The sequence below is a fragment of the Agelaius tricolor genome, unplaced genomic scaffold (genome assembly GCF_023055355.1).
Source record: "Agelaius tricolor isolate 1412-34295 unplaced genomic scaffold, bAgeTri1.0.p SCAF_7, whole genome shotgun sequence".
Taxonomy (NCBI): Eukaryota; Metazoa; Chordata; class Aves; order Passeriformes; family Icteridae; genus Agelaius; species Agelaius tricolor.
The window spans coordinates 24,348,633-24,364,232 of NW_027269267.1; the positions used below are offsets into that span (position 1 = coordinate 24,348,633).

A 15,600-nucleotide genomic window follows, 5' to 3' on the forward strand; every position below is an offset into this window, starting at 1 on the left:
AATGTTGAAGGTAAAACATTATTAAATACATATTCATTAATTTAATTTATCGTTTGTCATTTTTCAACCCAGTGACAAATGTGTAAGAGAAATAATAAATCATTTCTTCATATGATTTTTTGCAATGTCATGGCCAGAATAGAATTTTTATACTAAAATTTCATTTTCTATATATGTATTTAAATAATCACATGGAACTAGAAGCAGAAGAATGAAATCCCAAACTAAGGTTATTTGTTCCAATCAAACCACAGCCAGTTGCTAATTTAATCACTTCACACTATTGTTGTATCCTGGTTCTTATTTTAAACCTCTTCAGACTGGAGACCATGCTTTCTTAAGTTATAGACTGCCTTGCTTATCTTCTTTTTGATACCATTCTTTGACAATTATTCTTTCAGGAGCAATGCTGACACAAGCAATCCTATACCATTCTTTCCTCTTATCCCCTCCTATTTGTTCCTACTGCCACACCACATTTCCTCTTGGCTTATGGGGCCTTGAAATGGTCTAGGCTCAGCTGGAGAGCTAATCTCAGTTAGAAATAACCCAGGCACATAAAAAAGTGTTGAGTTTTAACATAATTTTCTTGACTCACAACCTCTCAAGCAGTTCAGCCACCAAATTTGAGGGACTGGTCTGGGTACTGTGATGTGTTTGCAGGGCTGGAAGAATGCAACAACGACAAAAAATTAAATAAGTCCCAAACACTTGAGTGTCTTCCTTAGATTTTTTAATTCTTTTCCCAATCACAGCTATTTCACACTCCCAGTGGGTTTCATTATATTGCAGCTCCTTCACCTGCAACTGCTCTTGCAGTCAGTAGGAGATCAGTGTGGTTTATTGGATATTGCTCACTGACTTAAATCATCCATGCATCAACTAATAAATATAGGAGCAGACTTTCTGGTAATGGTAGGTAAGTAAACACTGAAAAATATATACTGAAGTCTATTTAAATGTTGATTAAGCTTTTAAAAACCCATTACACAAAATCATATAGCTGCTCTTTATTGATGAAGAAAATAGCAGAATTTTATCATTTTCTTTTTCCAGGTGTAGAGCTGAATTCCTTACGCCAAATGAAGATTCAGAGAGCTATGACAATGCTTACAGATGTCCGACAGCTCATCTCGAGTGGAGGGAGTGTGAATCAGAAGAATGATGAAGGAGTTACCCTGGTGAGTGGCAGTATGGAATCATCACCCTAGGAATATGCATGTGTTGCAACAAGTTCAGCATGTTTGCAAGGCAGTTCTCTTAAGAGGGTTTTGTTTCTACCTGGTGTTTTGAAAATAGATGTGTGTCAATTCCATGCATAATATGGATTTTAAAATAGGGTAGTGCAACATCTCAATGACAACTTCTTTTCTCCTAGCCAACAAATATGCAACATTAAATTTAATAGCAAATATATTAGCACCTTTGTTTAAAGCTGTAGGAGATACATGTGGTGTCTGACATTCTGTGTGTGAGAGAGGCTGAAACTTCACTGAGTGATCCCTGGTTTTGGGTCCTATCTTCTGCCTGAGTTCTACTAAAACACAATAGCAATCCAATCTTGATTCAGTATATTGAAGCATTCACCACATACATGTAAAAGTACTCCTATTCCCAAATTTGCATGTTATTTATAGTTACTGGGTTTTATTATACTTTTTTCCTGCAAATAGATCTTCTATCCATTTGTTTTGTCAGGAATCCTATTTCTTCAGCTGTCAAATAATTCTAATTTCATGTGTAGTTCCATAGCATATGTGGAATACTCCCTTTGCATATAAAATCTTCAATACCATTATCAATCAATCAATCCTTCAATCAATAAATGGTAAATCAGCAGCATTAATATATTGAATACATTTTTTAAAGTTCCCTGTTTTTTTCTGCAAATACTGTGCAAATATAATTGGAACACTAATAATTATTACTATCATTTCTGCATTTGCATTGAATTACATTGCCTGATAATTAATATACTAAATCATTCTATATTTTTATATCTGTGGAGCGTTTAAGCTATAACAGAAAAAGTCATCAGCCTCATACCTGGATTAAATCCAGCCACAGGCTTCTATAGAAACAGAACACTGTGACTTCTGGGGTGACAATCCCAAGGCAGTTAATTGAAAAACAAGACAGCAGAGAAGGGCTGGGAAGACAAAGCACAAGTTTTAGTTTATTTCCTAAAAGCATTAATTTACCTTCCAGTTTCCTGATATTTTTATCTAAGCTGCTAAATCACATAGCTGTTGTACTTCTATTGCTATTTTAGTCACAATTGTCTCAGTTAAACTGAGTTATGAACTTAAATAAATCCAACTGTATAAAACCTTTCCTGTAGTTAGCTGGAATAGTTGAAATACATTTCTGAAAGGTGTTTAACAGAACAGCAAATACTGGGAGAAGAGCATTGTGAGTACTTTGGGGTTTTTGCTGTATGCTTAGTAGAATGTTGACAAAAGGGATACTTTTTGCATGAAAAGTTTTTATGCTGAAATCTGATTTTTTCAAGAAATAGATACAAAGTAGGTAACTTTGCATTTCTTTGAGATTTCTATTATGTGAAACTTTTGTTTGAAAAATTGGTGGAACATCCAGAATTTCTTAAACAATTATCTCTTTATTCATGGGTGTTGAGTCAGCCAGTCTGTGAATGTTGTATGGATATCAGAGGGTTCTGGAAATAAGGTTTTTTCCCTCTACATCTATCTGTAAAAAAAAGACAAATATATTTGTTTTAAGTCTCAAATCAAAATTTTTAAGTCTGAAATCTCAAATTTCTCTTGACAGAATATATATATATATATATATATATACATATATATACATATATATGTCCATGTGTAAGTTAAGATGAATCAAGCAAGAAGTTGTTTTAAATATATAAATATACACATTCTCCTTGGCTCATAACAACTACATTTGTGCACATGCATTACCAACAGACACTGATTTTTTTCTGCTGTATTCTCCTCTAATAGTTTTTCTTTGAAAGATTTCAGCCATAGAATATTTCCTAGGAGCTTTTACGCTGCTTGAAAATAGCTCTTGTCTGGTTGATGTCTGGATAGAAGCTGTAGTTTCTTCTGTTAAAACACACCCTCCCTCCACCATGAAGCTGTGTCAAATTACAGGAAAGATTTGAGGGTTTTGATTGGAAATCATAGCATGCAGAATCAAAGTTCTGCCCCCAGAGGAGTTTTGCCCCCTTTCCAGGGGAAGATTTTTAATGACTGTATTCTTTTCCTCTGCATCAATCATGTTCATAGTGAAAACTTTATGTATGCTCTGTGTGTGCAGCTGAACCAGAAATAGCAGGTAAGGGAAATTATATCCCAAACTCTCATTTTAGTGTCTCCTATTCTTACAGTGACTTTGGAACTACTCAGTTGTAGTAACAGGTTTATTACAAGACCTTTTTATTGCCATTATCCATCCATTTCAACCACCAGAAAAAGAATATCTTCAGCTAACAATGCTTTGAGGAGAAAAAGTCATGCTGTGGGGCTGTGCAGTTTGGGGATACAGGAACCAACTGTAATCTCACTTCTCAATTTCTGCAATATTCCTATGCCCTATTCTTACTGACCAGTGTGAGTATTAAGTTCTTCTGATTGGGGATGATCAATTATATTTTGCCAAATTCCAAATTCAGGCCTTGTCCCCCTTGTTCCTAGAACTGAAGGGAATGTTTGAAATTACAACAGAGGACAATGAGAAGGTAAAGACCACTAAACTGTACCCTGGGTCAATCTCATCATATGAAATATGTGCCTCAGTTGTTCACCACATATAAAAAACAATTTCCACCAAAACCTGCCAATTACATATTTTCCCTGATATAGGATTCCTTATTGTATTTTCTTCTTCTACTTGATTATTATAAGAGAAAATAATTTTATTGCCCTATTATGTCTTTCCCTTTTTCTCTGTTCACAAGATCTGTTTGCTATTATATTGTTTTTATATTTATTTTGCACACTTCCTATTTGTTTTAAATAAAACCGCACATGGCTGCTGGCATTTTTTATATTAAAAAATCTCATCCTATAAATAGCATATGGTGGAATTGATTGCTGATATAAATGCCAAACACATACAGAGCATTAAATAATAATACATTGCAAAATATAATGTCCAGCTCCTCAAATCCACCATCAATAAAGATACTTTTTAAATTTATTTTTTCCTTTTCTTGCCATTACAGTTTTCACAGTTTATCATTCTTACAGTATTTGCTACTCAGCCCTGAGCAAACACAGCTACCTTTGAAGTTATTTTTTTTTTGCAGCAAGTTGCACTACTTGATCTCCTGAGGTTCCTGCTGACCTAAGTTTTTGTCACTCTGTTACTGCATTTTCCACCCTCCTTCTATTCCACTTTGACTCTTCAATGAAGTTTAGAGATACAGAAAATCAACTAAAATTGTTCAAACAATTACCAATTAAAATAATTAAATATCTAGGAAAGCAATGCAAGTATAGAAAAGAAAATCTTTGTGGTTCAAACCTGAGAAAGTATTTTTTGTCACTAATTTTGTGCTGCAGTGTCAATGTGCTTGGTTTGATTATGTATTAATGAATTCATTTTGGAGTAGTGTCAGCTTAAATCTGGGATACTTGAACTGCTCCAAACAAAGTTCTAGGCTCAAAGAGAGCTCAAGCTCTGTTGAAATCTGTGATTCCACCTTGGCTCATGAGTCTTTGAATGTGCTTGAAAGCATGTTTGCTTGAAGTTATATGAAAAGCAATAGACTAGATTGTTTAGTAGCTCACAAAAAGCTAGAATTATTTTTTTCAGGTGCATCTTGTTTATAAATGCTAAAAAAGATTCTGCAGTGGTTTTCTAGCCTGTAGTAATCACATGTACATTTTGCGTTTGCTGTAACCGTGATTAGTAAAGATATGAAGTAGTACACCATGGATGAGTTCTTTAAACTATTAATATATGCAAAATTTAACTTTTACATTGCAGCTGCATGTGGCCTGTGCTAATGGATACAAGAATGTTGCATCTCTGATACTAGATCATGGGGCTGATCTCAATGCAGCGGATAATCAGTACTGGACACCCCTACATTTGGCTGCAAAGTATGGACAGGTAAAGCATGATTTTTCACTTGCTTCTCTTTCCTTTGTGGTAGTTTTCTGTAGCAATAGCAAATTCTTTCAAGTCTGGGAGGCTATTCTTACTTTAATGCAAAAAGCTTTCTCATTCCTGTAGTACAGATTGGCATCTGAAATAACAGAGACCATTGATAATGAAGCTTGTAAAGCTATTAACCCAAACCAGCTCAAGCTACCACCAGCAACAGTTTGTCTGCAGCAAAAACTAGGTTTGCACTGACATTTGAAAGGAAGACAAAATAAACACTTTGTCAGTTATTTTTACAGTCTAATATCAAAGTTTATTTAGATTTCTGCTGTGTGTATTTCTGTGAATAAATGTCCAGGATCCATCTAGCAGCTGTGTTCAAAGTTTTCCAGTCACTGAGTTGTGGAAGGGTGTCCTGAGTTTGGGATTTAGGGGCCATGCCTAAACATGACTTGTCCCTCTTAATACTTTTTCAGTTTTCAGTTTTCTTACCTTGTCAGTTCTCCTTCATCCTCAGTCTCCCCAGACATGTTCAGTGAGTCTTTGTTACAGTTTGACCATTTTCGGAGAGCTCTTCACAGCTCTCCACCCACCTCAGGGCTCACAAATCACCACTTACCCATAGGTGTCTTCTAAAAACCTCTGAGATGCATCTTAGCTCAGACTTCAGAAAATAAATAATACACTTTATAACAAGAAAAAAGTAAAAATGGAGCAAAAAGTTGTAATAAAATAGTAAAAATAAGTATGTTTATTTAGGTTAATTAGTTCTGCTGGGTAATAGATTTCTCCTATTGAGATACTCTGTGCCTGCTCTTTTTTAGAGTGTCAAAGATCTGCATGTTTTCATAACAGATTAAGTTATTGGTGTATATATATATATATATAATATACATATATGTGGCCTGAAGTATATCCTCAATACTTCAGGTACTGTAAATTTACAGAGAAAAATTTCACACAGAGATTTGCTGAACCAAAATTTTGTTAGCAAGTGAGGTATCAGGGGTCTTTTGAATTTACTGTAGATTTAATTTTCTCATCCTATCTTACCCTGTTCTGTTCTGTAATTCTGCTTCAGTTCTACTGCTCTCACTGATCCCTCTGCACTCACTCTGCCTGTTCAGAGTTCAGTAGGGCAGGAAAGCTCTTGCTCAGAAGTCAGGGATAACAGTGATGCAGTCTTGAGCTTCTTATTCTCACATTTTAGGATGGCTTACAAGTTAGGGCTTTGTACTGCAACAATGTGATTATACTACAGCTGTACATCTCCTCTGTTGTAGAGCTAAACCTGAGTTTAATTGAAGAGGACTTGAAAGAAATCACTTGAAAGGGCTGGGAAAGGACTTACCTTTCCTTATATATGTGTGGCATTCATATGTTTGCAACGCTAACTCTGGATGACTTGAAATACTCTTTTTCTTCTGAAGATTGGTATTTTTCTTTTAGAAACAGGCCTGTACATGTAAAGTTTGTCATTTGAAGGTGGCTAATGGAAAAAATGTCTTTCCTTTTGAAGAATTCTAAGAGCTCAGATTGCTATTTTGAAATTATTCTTTTTGTTGGCACTTTTGTTGGACTGCATCTCCCTTATATCCCAGATGACAATAGTGTTAATTCTTGCTATTTCAGGAGTTTTCAGTGAGGAGTCAGGGACCAGCTGCTCTAGTCTCAATAAAACCAGTATGGGTACATACAGACAAAGACCATGAAGGAACACTGTACTTCTTCTTCACTAAAATTAGCTAAATACAGGCCAAATATTTTTCCCTTTGTAGTGTTAGTAAATAATAAAGTTTAGAAATATCCTATTAGCATTTTATATAATTTGCCAATGTTATTAAGCAGATAAATACAGCTTTTGTGTGATTCTATTTGTAAGAAACAAGTAAATAATTTAAATTCCTTTATTAAAGGGATTTATTGCATATCTTCTACTCATTTCTGGTAACTACACCATCAGGGTGTTTTTAAAATTTCCTTTCATATTATGATAATTTTGAAATGTCTTTTCACCTTAGAATGAATTCACATGCATACTGTATTTATAATTCAATTTTGAGTAATTAATTATAGACTAATATGAGCATTTTTCCAATTTTTGGTAAAAGTAGTTTGGCAGAAAGGAAATAACCTTAGACAGGACATGAATTGGATAGTCTCTTTTAAATTAAAGTATGTTTATGAGGAAATGGTTATTTTTTAGCTGAAAAATTTAATGTTCCCTGAAAAAGCAATTAATATAAATTCTGGACTTGATCCCTTACAGTTTCACACTCTTCTAACACATTTTTGTGGCATATTTTTTTTTAAAGTCACACTTGAAAAACTTGCTACAGTGATAAATATCTTGTACTGGAAGACTGTCATAAAGTCTGTTTTGTTTTAATTTGATGTCCTTTTAAGTTCTTGGGAGGATTTCTGTCCTTCCAGAAATGTATTTGAACAGCAGAATCACCTTTACTTGTCTTATGGCTGGTCTAATAAGCAATGATCCTTTAATGAGTGGTCACAGAAATTTCAGGAAACCTGTTGTAAATCATTGTCATTGAACAGGTTTCTAGCACTGGTGCTGCACTACTTGCAACCATACCCCATCCAATATTGGAATAATATTATATTCCAAGAGTCTTGAGGACTGATAGCTTTTCTTGTTAATAAAATAGCTGCAGATGTATTTTTCATGTGGAGAAGCATCTCACCTTAATAAAATGCTATTAAATTAGTTATACAAATTACAGATTTAGTTTTTGAGCTATTTTATGGTACTTACTTTACATATGTATATTTTACATATTATCTTACAAAAAAAAGTCGGGATATGAAGAAATTGTTACTCTATTTTAGAGTAACATCCAGACTAAGTTGAAGCACTTCAGCTCTCTACATATACTGTTCTATATTTGTAAATCCACAAAATGGGAAGAAACCCACACACTGGCTATTTATAAGAGCATAGCAATAATGGAAATGAAAAAAATTTACATTGCCTGGAGGGAAAAAAAAAAGAAAAAAAGAACCCAAAAAAAAACCACCCAAGGAACTGTGTAAGTTTTAAATTTATAGTGAGAAAATATAATTTGCCTGTGCACAGGAGGAAACTTGTACAGAATAATGGCACTGTAAGCTTCTTGTTACAAATCTCAAGTTGTGAATGAAGTGGATTATAAAAATCTTACTGCTCCATCTTGCACAGTAATTTATATGTAAAATTACTGGTGAAAGATACATCAATCTGAGTGAACTAATCATGTGAAAGACATTGCATCCACACCTTATAATAAACCTGGCTCATAGAGATTCTTTGGTAATGGCAAATCCATTTTTATTTCAGATGGGGTTCTTCTCAACTAAATTTAACCAATTAAACTTAAGGACAAAGTCAAAGCTTTTTCTTATCTAATGGGAAGAATCACCTTTAGAAGACAACTCAGAGAATTCTAGGGGATGCATTTAAAATAGGGATGATGATTCATTGCTTATAGGTCTGACCCTCCTTGGTTATAGAAACCGTGGGCAGCTAGCATATGTCAGAGGTGTAATCTGAACATCTTTAAATCTTTCATGAGGAATCCAGATCAAAGTGTGGGGCTAAAGGATGGGGTGACTGCCCACTGGTGTTCTGGGTCTCCCCAGTCATCATGAAGGCAGATGGAGTTGATGCCTTGTATTTAGAAAACATAAGGTTGTACAGAGGGAATCCTAGAGGAGGAGTAGAGTTAGATATTTAAAACAAAACCAATCTTATCACAAGCAAAACATAGCAGAATGCTGTTGTATTGTTTCCAGAGAGAGAATTAGTAAGAGTTTTAAGTGTCAGAACATATTATTTACCTGATGTTGAAAAAAGAATATTATAAATATTATCTGTGTCTATCTTTACAAATATTTGTAAAGAAAACCAGTTTAATGGATAAATTTACTGTGTAAAAACATTATCAGTCTTGACTATTAAAACAGAGCATGGGTGAATGATAAATGAATTGTCCTGTAAGTGACAGAATGTGCAGATAGATCCAGAGTAGAATATTTTTCTTGCCTAGGAGTACAGGATATTGCTGGTGAGTTTGAGGGCTGTGTACAGGATATGACTACTGAGTACAGAACAGGGCAGCTGAGGCTACTGCCTGAAGGTCAGTCTCTGTAAGACAAGAATCTGCTTTACAGAAACAGATTAGGTTATTAATGAGTGTAATAGACTGTTAATTGAAATACTACTAGTCTGCAAACATTAAAAAATAGACCTATTTTTAAACAATGTTATTCTGAGTTCCTAGGAATGGCAGTTCCTGCTGTCATTTCCTCCCCTCACACCCCCATATAAGAATTAAGGGTAAAGGCAATTTTGTGTTTTTAACATTATAACAAAAAATTGATATTATTGAGGTATTGAGATCAGAGTTATTTACCTTAATCATTTTACTCTAATAAAATGATGGAAAATAATAACCTCTACAACACACATCCAAATCTACGCCTGAGACACACAAAAATAAGATTATTAAGGAAACAAAGCTAGCCTCAAGAAATTAGAATATGTCAGGGTTGCCTATGTAAATTTACCAGGGCCTTTTGGACATAGAGGTGTTTCACGCTGTTTTTGATGGCAGCTGGAAGCCTTTGTGTCCCTCTCACACAGCAGGGGCAGTGCTGGTGTGTTTGTGGTTGCTGTCTGTGCGCACCAGCGCAGGGCACACGTCGGTGTTGCTTGGGTACCCCCCTGCCCCTGCTGGCACTGGTGCCAGCTGCAGAAGGGTGACTTGTGTTTCTCGGGCTGGCCCCTTAATTTGAATTTACTTTGTGGACAGCTAGTAATCTGGCATTGGTAGTGCTGTCCCTGCTGGACATCTTCCAGCTGCTGTGATCAGGGGAGCGCACACTCGCCCTCCCCATGGTGGGAATAGGCTGCAGCTCTGACATTTGCCTTGGGTACTTTGGCACAATTCCCAGGCACAAGCTGTTTCTTTGCTGTTTATCACAGAAATGTCACCTTTCAAACAGCTATCAGAGACATGCAGGTCAGAGCTGACTCTGCAGTAGCTTAAACACTACCGCTCCCAAAATTTCATCCTTGGGGGATGATGCCTATGTCTAAACTGTTAAATCACTAAATAAAAGAGGACTAGGGATTAGGCCAGGCAACAGCCTGGCCCACATTCATATTGTTTAAAGCTAGCTTCCTCTATAGGAGATTAGTCATGTTTGTAGAGAGCTGGTTGGAATGGTCCAAGGGAGAGTCAGGGGGAGAGCTAACTGTTAAGCAGTGTGGATTATAAGGGATACTTAAACTTGCTCCATTGCACTCTCCTACTTAGTAAGACAGATTTAGCCTCTGGCTTTGAGGTTTAAAGGTTTTCATGATGTCAAAAAAAAACCTGATAAGACATTTGTTCAACTGCTGACTGAATCTCTGCAAGAGTAACTCCTGTACTAGCAAGGATTTCTTCCAATATAAATTGGGAATATTCCACATAATTAAAAAAAACCTTATAGATGTCATCAAGCCTACCTCACGTTACGTCCTGTGTCATTTTCAAATGAGTGAAATTGTCATTCTGTAAGTATATTCTCTCTTACACACATTTGATTGATCAGAATCATACCACTCTGATTACTTAGTTCATCAAAACAAAACATTTATTTCAGATTACAAAAGGGACTCTGCTCCTTGCTTAAATTCAGATTATATACCCTCTTATTAAAGGAACTAATTTGTTCATCAAAACAGATTAGTAATTTCACTCAACTATGACCTGTAGATTTCTTTTATTTCTTTAAGTGCATGTTGCACTTGAAACAACAACAACAAAAAAATCCACATCTGTTGCTGGAATTTGCTTCAGTGTAGATGGATATATGAACTCATTGTGGGAAATGATACTTAATCCCATGAAGTTTGGCCATTGCCACAGGAGTTTCTTTGAATGCAGTTTCTGAACTTCTGCAACTACACTTCACAAATGCTTTCAGTGAGAAGAGCCTAAAGAAGGAGGTGCTTATTCAGTGTTTCAAAAAGAATAGATCAATATTTTTGTCACACAGAGAATAAATATTTTCCCTACCAAGTAGTTGGAGTCTTTAATTTTATGGTCAGAAAATCCTCTAGAGCATGTTTTATCCAGACGTGTCTCTTTTTTCTTTAGTCTTTTTGTTCATATTTTGCATATCTGATTGTACTCAGGTAGAAGAACTGTATTTCCCTTCAGATCAAATTACACTCAGTTTCCTCAAACAGAGAGCTCACTTTGGGATTTCTGCTTGTGATATCTTTTTTTTCACTCTCAATATATTCACAAGATTTCTATAGATGATTCAAATGCTAATTGTGGGCAGAGAATATAAGGAATCCTAGATTCACACAATACCAAATGATAAGAAAAGAGTTCAAATTTCATATACAGACTAGGAAAAATCTCAATTTACAAAATTACTACAAAATTCTCAGTGTTTACATGTGTGTTTTTAAAGCTGAGGTGTGCTATATAGTCTCCACTATATACTTGGTTATTGCAGGATCTCTCCGATCAATATAAATTTCATTTTCCTTAAAATACCATTTATAGTGACCTTCATACATGAGAGGCAAGTATGAAAAAGATGTCTAACAAGGCTTTTTAGGCACAAACTTTGAGAAGTGGATTTCTGATCTCTGTAATATAAATATATAACTTGTAGGACCATAACTTACAAGCATCGTTAATCACAAGATCACATAATATTTTCCCTGATTTATTTTAGTTTTCTCTGTCAAAATTCCTGGTGGATTGAAAAATAGAAATGTAGGTTATCAGTCTTCAAGTAAAGACTGATGCAGTTTTTACATCAGCTATAGAAAACCATTTACATGACCTTTGTCACTTGCTTTAACAGCTGAAAACAGCATTAGGCTTCCCTTTTTTTGTTGGAACTGTTCCAGAGGTTAAAGAGGCATCTTCTTAAAGCATATAGGTTAAACTTGCTGTCTGCAGAAAGTTGGTGGTGACACTTGGGGAGCCTGGGTTCCATTCCAGGCTCCGTGCCTGAACAGACGCAGTATTTACGGTTCATTCCTCCCACACATAGCCTGATTTGTCCCATTGCCTCCAGTCTGTTCCATTCTTGTCCTTATTCTATTGCCTTATTGTCCCATTCATTTGCCTGGCTTCATGTCCTTTCCTTACAAGCTTTATCTGAATCCTGATTCCTTGCACAGTCAGCTTCTACCCCTCCTCCACTCCCTGGTTCTCATCCAAGCTTTCATTTTTTTTCTACTTTGACTTCATGCCAACCTTCCTGCCCTTCTGTCCCACTAGCTTGCAGTCCCAATCTCCCTTGTTCAATCTCAGTGTTTTTTTCCTCACATGTCACTTTCTTCTTTCATTTTTCTGATTAGTCTGTCTCTACCTACATCCTGGCTCCTTGCCACATTTCTCTTCTTCCCTTTCACTTCATTTATTTCACACTGTTAGTTCCAGATTCCAGCTTTTTATCTATGCCTTCTTCCATTCCACAGCCCCCCTCAATGCTTTCTACCCTGCTGTGAGTCTTATTCCCACAACCTACTTTTCCTGATCTGTTCCACTTTGCTGACCACAGTTGGTTATGGTCCCCTTTTCTCTGCACTCAAATAGAAAAAAAAAATTTCCTAATCTATATTGTATTAAGAATAGAGATCTGTAATGAGTTTCAGACATAATTTCCTGTGTTTAGAAGAGTACTGTGGATCAGATTTGCAATTGCAGAGGAAATTCTATTTAGCCTCTGAACACTATTGCTCTTTTTTAGGGCTTTACCTATGAAATTTTGTCTGTAAGGGACACAGTTATCTAAAACATACTATTATGTAATGGAGAACAAATGCATGATCTTAGAAGCTCAGTTCACAGGAACTCCAATGGCTTAATAGGTATCTTCCTCTCTAATGTTGGGAGTCTCTGTCTTGGAATTTGTTTCACTCCCCAGGAGTAAGGTTTCTAGCCTACATTTTTCTTTTTGTGTCCTTGATGCTTGCTTAAGTGCCCATTATCACCTCATTTAATTAGCTAAATAGTCTCCAGTATTATTCTAAGGAGTTATATTGTTCCATGACTTATCTGATCTTATTTATTCAATCTATGGAATATATGGTTAGCATTAAACTACAGCACTTCTGTCACAGAAGCTCAGTAATTATAATAATAACAGTACTAATAAAAATAGAAACTTCTTCCCTGATTTTTTATTCTTTTTATTGCAAATCTTTTGAACATCCAACTGTATATTTAAATAGAGCACTTGTTACTAGTTTTATTAACATGTAGGACTGTACTAGCAAAAGGGGGCTCCCTGATGTATCAATTACAATAACAGTCTTACAAGCATTGGGTAGCTGATTTTTTCAAAGTTTTTAAACCTGGCTAAGTTTTGATTATTTTCCAAGCAGACAACAACAACCAAAAATATTCTAAGCCTATGGAATTTATCTTCTACCTAATAAAAGTCTTCAAATCATACAAACACAGGAGCTCACAAGGATAAGTAAAATATTTTCCCCAGCCGGCCACCAAAAGGGCTTAATTTTTAATTACCTTTTTTTTCTAATTAAAAAAAAAAACAACAAACCAAGCAAACAAACAAACAAAAAAAACCAAACAAACAAACAAAAAAAAAAAACCCAAGAAAAAGCACACACAAAAAAAATTGAAAATTGAAAAATCATAAGCATTCACAGGCAGCAGTCCTAGCAACTGCCTAACAGAAATCACACAGCTAAACATGCACTTTTCAACCCAGTAAGTTAAATTTTACTCATGTGAGCAATAGAAAACTGGTCCTCATGAGTGCAGAAATAGGTCATCATACTCAGTGGTAAAGGCTGCAGAGTACAATGGTGTAAACAGTGATATTTCTTGTGCTCTGTCTAGAGGTTTCACTGTGTTTCATGAACATATACCTTAGCTATATTTGGTGATTTTACTGTATTTCACACAATAGTGTGAGGTTGATGGTCAAAAATAATACTGATTTTGATTTAAGATTGTTGTTCCCCTAGTTTCTTATTGTACATCTTTGCCTCACTGTGGATGAGCATATGGTGGGGACCATATCCAGAAAAATGATGGGGACCATATCCAGTCGTAAACTGAGAAGTGTCAGCAGGTAGAAGAAAATTGCCAGAAGAAGGTGGTGAGGGCTTAGCCTGAGAGAACTGAGGAGTGGATATGAAGAAGTGCCTGGAGAATAAAAAATGGAGAAGGAGGTTAGGAACCAAAAGGTTGATGGTGAGCCAGGTCCCTTAGAGATTACAGAATATGTCCAATGTCGAAACAGACAGAGAGGAGTGGAGAGAAATTTTGGTGATGATAGGGAAGAAAATAAAAGACTGAAGGAATTTACTGTTGGGGGTTCATGCAAATTGGATAATGCATATTCATCGCTGTGCAAAACAGCACATGAGGACATTTGCATAAAACCTCCAGCTTTCTGCACTTAGGACTTAAGCAGGTATCCCTCTGATGATAAAGAAAAGAGAATAAATGATCTGAGTTAGTGGCTCTGGGACTGGGACTTGGATAATAAGAGCTAAAAAAGCTCAGGCAGAGCCAGCATTTTATCCTTTGCAGATGCTCATACACATGTAATGTCCTGTACATGGCTTCAGAGGAAAATATGTGACCAGACAAGAAAGGAAAGAAGACACTTTTCAGGAATACTGGTTCTGCTCTACAGCTAATTAATTGCCAGTAAAAATTAGCATGGTTTGAGAGCAGTTTGGAGATGCCTTGGCAGCCTCAAGTGCATGGGGAGATTGTTGAGGAATCTCTGTTACCCCTGCATGCCCTATATTTCCTACTCTGTCACTGCAGTTACTTATCTGTGGCAAGAAGCCTCGCAGTCTTGCCACCAATGGTGTTCCTGAGCCTTCGTTTTATGAAACTCGGCATTTTTTGGGTGGTATTTTTTTTTTTTTGCTAGCATTTAATGCATGGTAAAACTTAGCCCCTTTTTTGGTACAGGGCAATTGTATTTGGAGGCTTTACAATGTGTATTGCAGTAAATATATTTATGCTGCCTTATGTCACAGAAGGGATAAGATTGGAAGGGACCACAGTGGGTCATATGGTCCAACTTCCCTGCTCAAGCAGGATCATCCCAGGGCACAGGATTATGTCCAGACAGTTCTTGAATATCTCCAGTGAGGGAGACTCTACAACCTCTATGGGTGATTGCTTCTAGTGCATGGTCACCTGCATTTAAAGAAGTTATTCCTCATGTTCAGGTGAAACTTCTTGTGAATCATTTTCTGCCCATTTCCTCTTGTCCTGTTGCTCAGAACCATGGAGCAGAGCCTCGCTCCATCTTCTGACACTCTCCCTTCAGATGCTGATGGAGATTGATGTGGTCCCCTCCCAGTCATCTCATCTTCAGACTGAACAGGCCCAACTCCCTCAATCCATCGGTGCAAGGGAGATACCTCAGTATCCTACTGACCTGTCACTAAGCACCACTGAAAAGAGCTTGTCTCTGTCATCTTTATACCCTCCCTTC

General features: G+C 36.2%; 1 protein-coding gene across 5 annotated transcripts in view; it reads left to right on the plus strand.

Moving 5' to 3' along the window:
- The window catches only part of MYO16 (myosin XVI), a 359,080-nt gene that overhangs the window by 158,460 nt on the left and 185,020 nt on the right, over positions 1-15,600 (plus strand). For all 5 annotated transcript variants that reach the window (XM_071430590.1, XM_071430592.1, XM_071430591.1 and 2 more), the window contains exons 6-7: positions 1,057-1,181; positions 4,975-5,100. In XM_071430590.1, coding sequence (XP_071286691.1) covers positions 1,057-1,181; positions 4,975-5,100 — 251 coding nt within the window. The remainder of the gene's footprint in view (positions 1-1,056; positions 1,182-4,974; positions 5,101-15,600) is intronic.